At 53.7% G+C, this 1,432-nt stretch overlaps 1 protein-coding gene across 1 annotated transcript in view; it reads right to left on the reverse strand.

Annotated features, from left to right (window-relative positions):
- The window catches only part of WASF3 (WASP family member 3), a 56,912-nt gene that overhangs the window by 5,538 nt on the left and 49,942 nt on the right, over positions 1–1,432 (reverse strand). The window contains exons 8-9 of the mRNA XM_024755464.1: positions 1,378–1,432; positions 5–70 (exon numbers count right to left, since the gene is read on the reverse strand). The exon at positions 1,378–1,432 is cut by the window's right edge and continues 11 nt beyond it. Coding sequence (XP_024611232.1) covers positions 5–70; positions 1,378–1,432 — 121 coding nt within the window. The remainder of the gene's footprint in view (positions 1–4; positions 71–1,377) is intronic.

Below are 1,432 nucleotides of genomic sequence, written 5' to 3' on the forward strand. Positions count from 1 at the left end.
CATGGGCGGGGGCGGCGGCGGCGGGGGTCCTGAGGGGTTGTAATACTCCATGATCTGTGCCGGGAGCATCCTGGCGGAGACACGAAACAAGAGTCACCAAAGAGCAACCCAGGGTCCCAACCTCGGAGGTTCCTGCACGCCTCGGAGAGGGGCCTCCCCGGACAAGACGCACACTGGCAGCTGAATTTACAGCACTGCAGGACACGAACATCCACGCTTTGGACCACAGAACCACATAAATCCCTAGGTCGGAATTCAAGAGCATCTACTGACGTGCACCAGAAAGTTAACCACTGAAAACGTAACTTTCTGTGGAACACTGGAACGGCTGACTGCAGAGGTAAGAAGGCAGCACAAATGCATCCTTTGCACGAGGCATCTCAGAAGTGGGGGCTTGAAAACCCATCTTACAAGGGTTCTGTGGCCAATCAGGTTGGAAAATTCTGTATTTTATATCGCGTCTCCATGGCAATTCCCCAAGCCCATGACGCCCATCAGAACACCCAAAGCTTTGAAAACCCCTCCAAGCCAAGAAATCTGCTGAGTTCTGTTTAGCCAAGAGCTTTCCAAACCAACTGGACCGCAAACCCTCTCTGCCTGATACTTGGTAAGAGCCACAGAACACACTCTGGGGATCCTGACTTAAAGAGAACCAACCACAGGGAGAAAACCTCGGGGAGCTGAGGGACATACATTCAGAATGTGACCCACGCTGCTCTGGAGTGAAGAAAAACACTGTTGATGGAAACACATTTTCAACTTCCCTGGGCGCTGACTCGGAGGGGCTAACTCTTTAAAGACTGAGGTTGTGCGAAAACTACAGCCTATCAAAACACAGGCGGGGGCTTCAATTAACAAACGCTAAACAGGAGGGTCCTTGTTTAGGTGGTGTTCGAATTTCTCCCGAACGACGGAAGGCAAGAGGACCTGGTGGCAGAAGCGTATTTGGGCACCAAGAGGTCCGGGTCACATGTACAAGTGTCGCAAGAACCACACTGTATAGCCTTCTCCTTTGAGATGCGAGTTCTCTGCGGTTCGCCCGGCATATCAGAGAGACACTGGGGCATCTGGGACAGGCTCACAAAACTGGCAGCTCGTCCTTTGTCAATGCCTTGGCTCAGCCATTCAGACATAAAGGGGACGTGCGTTCGCGAATACAGACACCAACCTGAGGTTTCTCTGTAATAAAAAGGGGGAGCAGCATGACTGCATTTTTTCACACAGGATCTCTCACGACTGACAGCATCCGTATCCGGTCATTCTTGGCTGCATCCTGGCCTCCACAGTGTGACTATTCAGTGAACATTCCTCCACCACGCACAGCAAGACCCCGGCGCAACGGCAAGCCACGGTCAGAGCCCGGGAGTGGGGAATTACCCGTAGTCGGCGGGAGCCAGGGGCGCGGGGGCCTGCGACGCCTCTGCGGCCTGCG

This window comes from Neophocaena asiaeorientalis, unplaced genomic scaffold, assembly GCF_003031525.2.
Source record: "Neophocaena asiaeorientalis asiaeorientalis breed wild unplaced genomic scaffold, Neophocaena_asiaeorientalis_V1.1 scaffold59, whole genome shotgun sequence".
NCBI classification, from domain to species: Eukaryota; Metazoa; Chordata; class Mammalia; order Artiodactyla; family Phocoenidae; genus Neophocaena; species Neophocaena asiaeorientalis.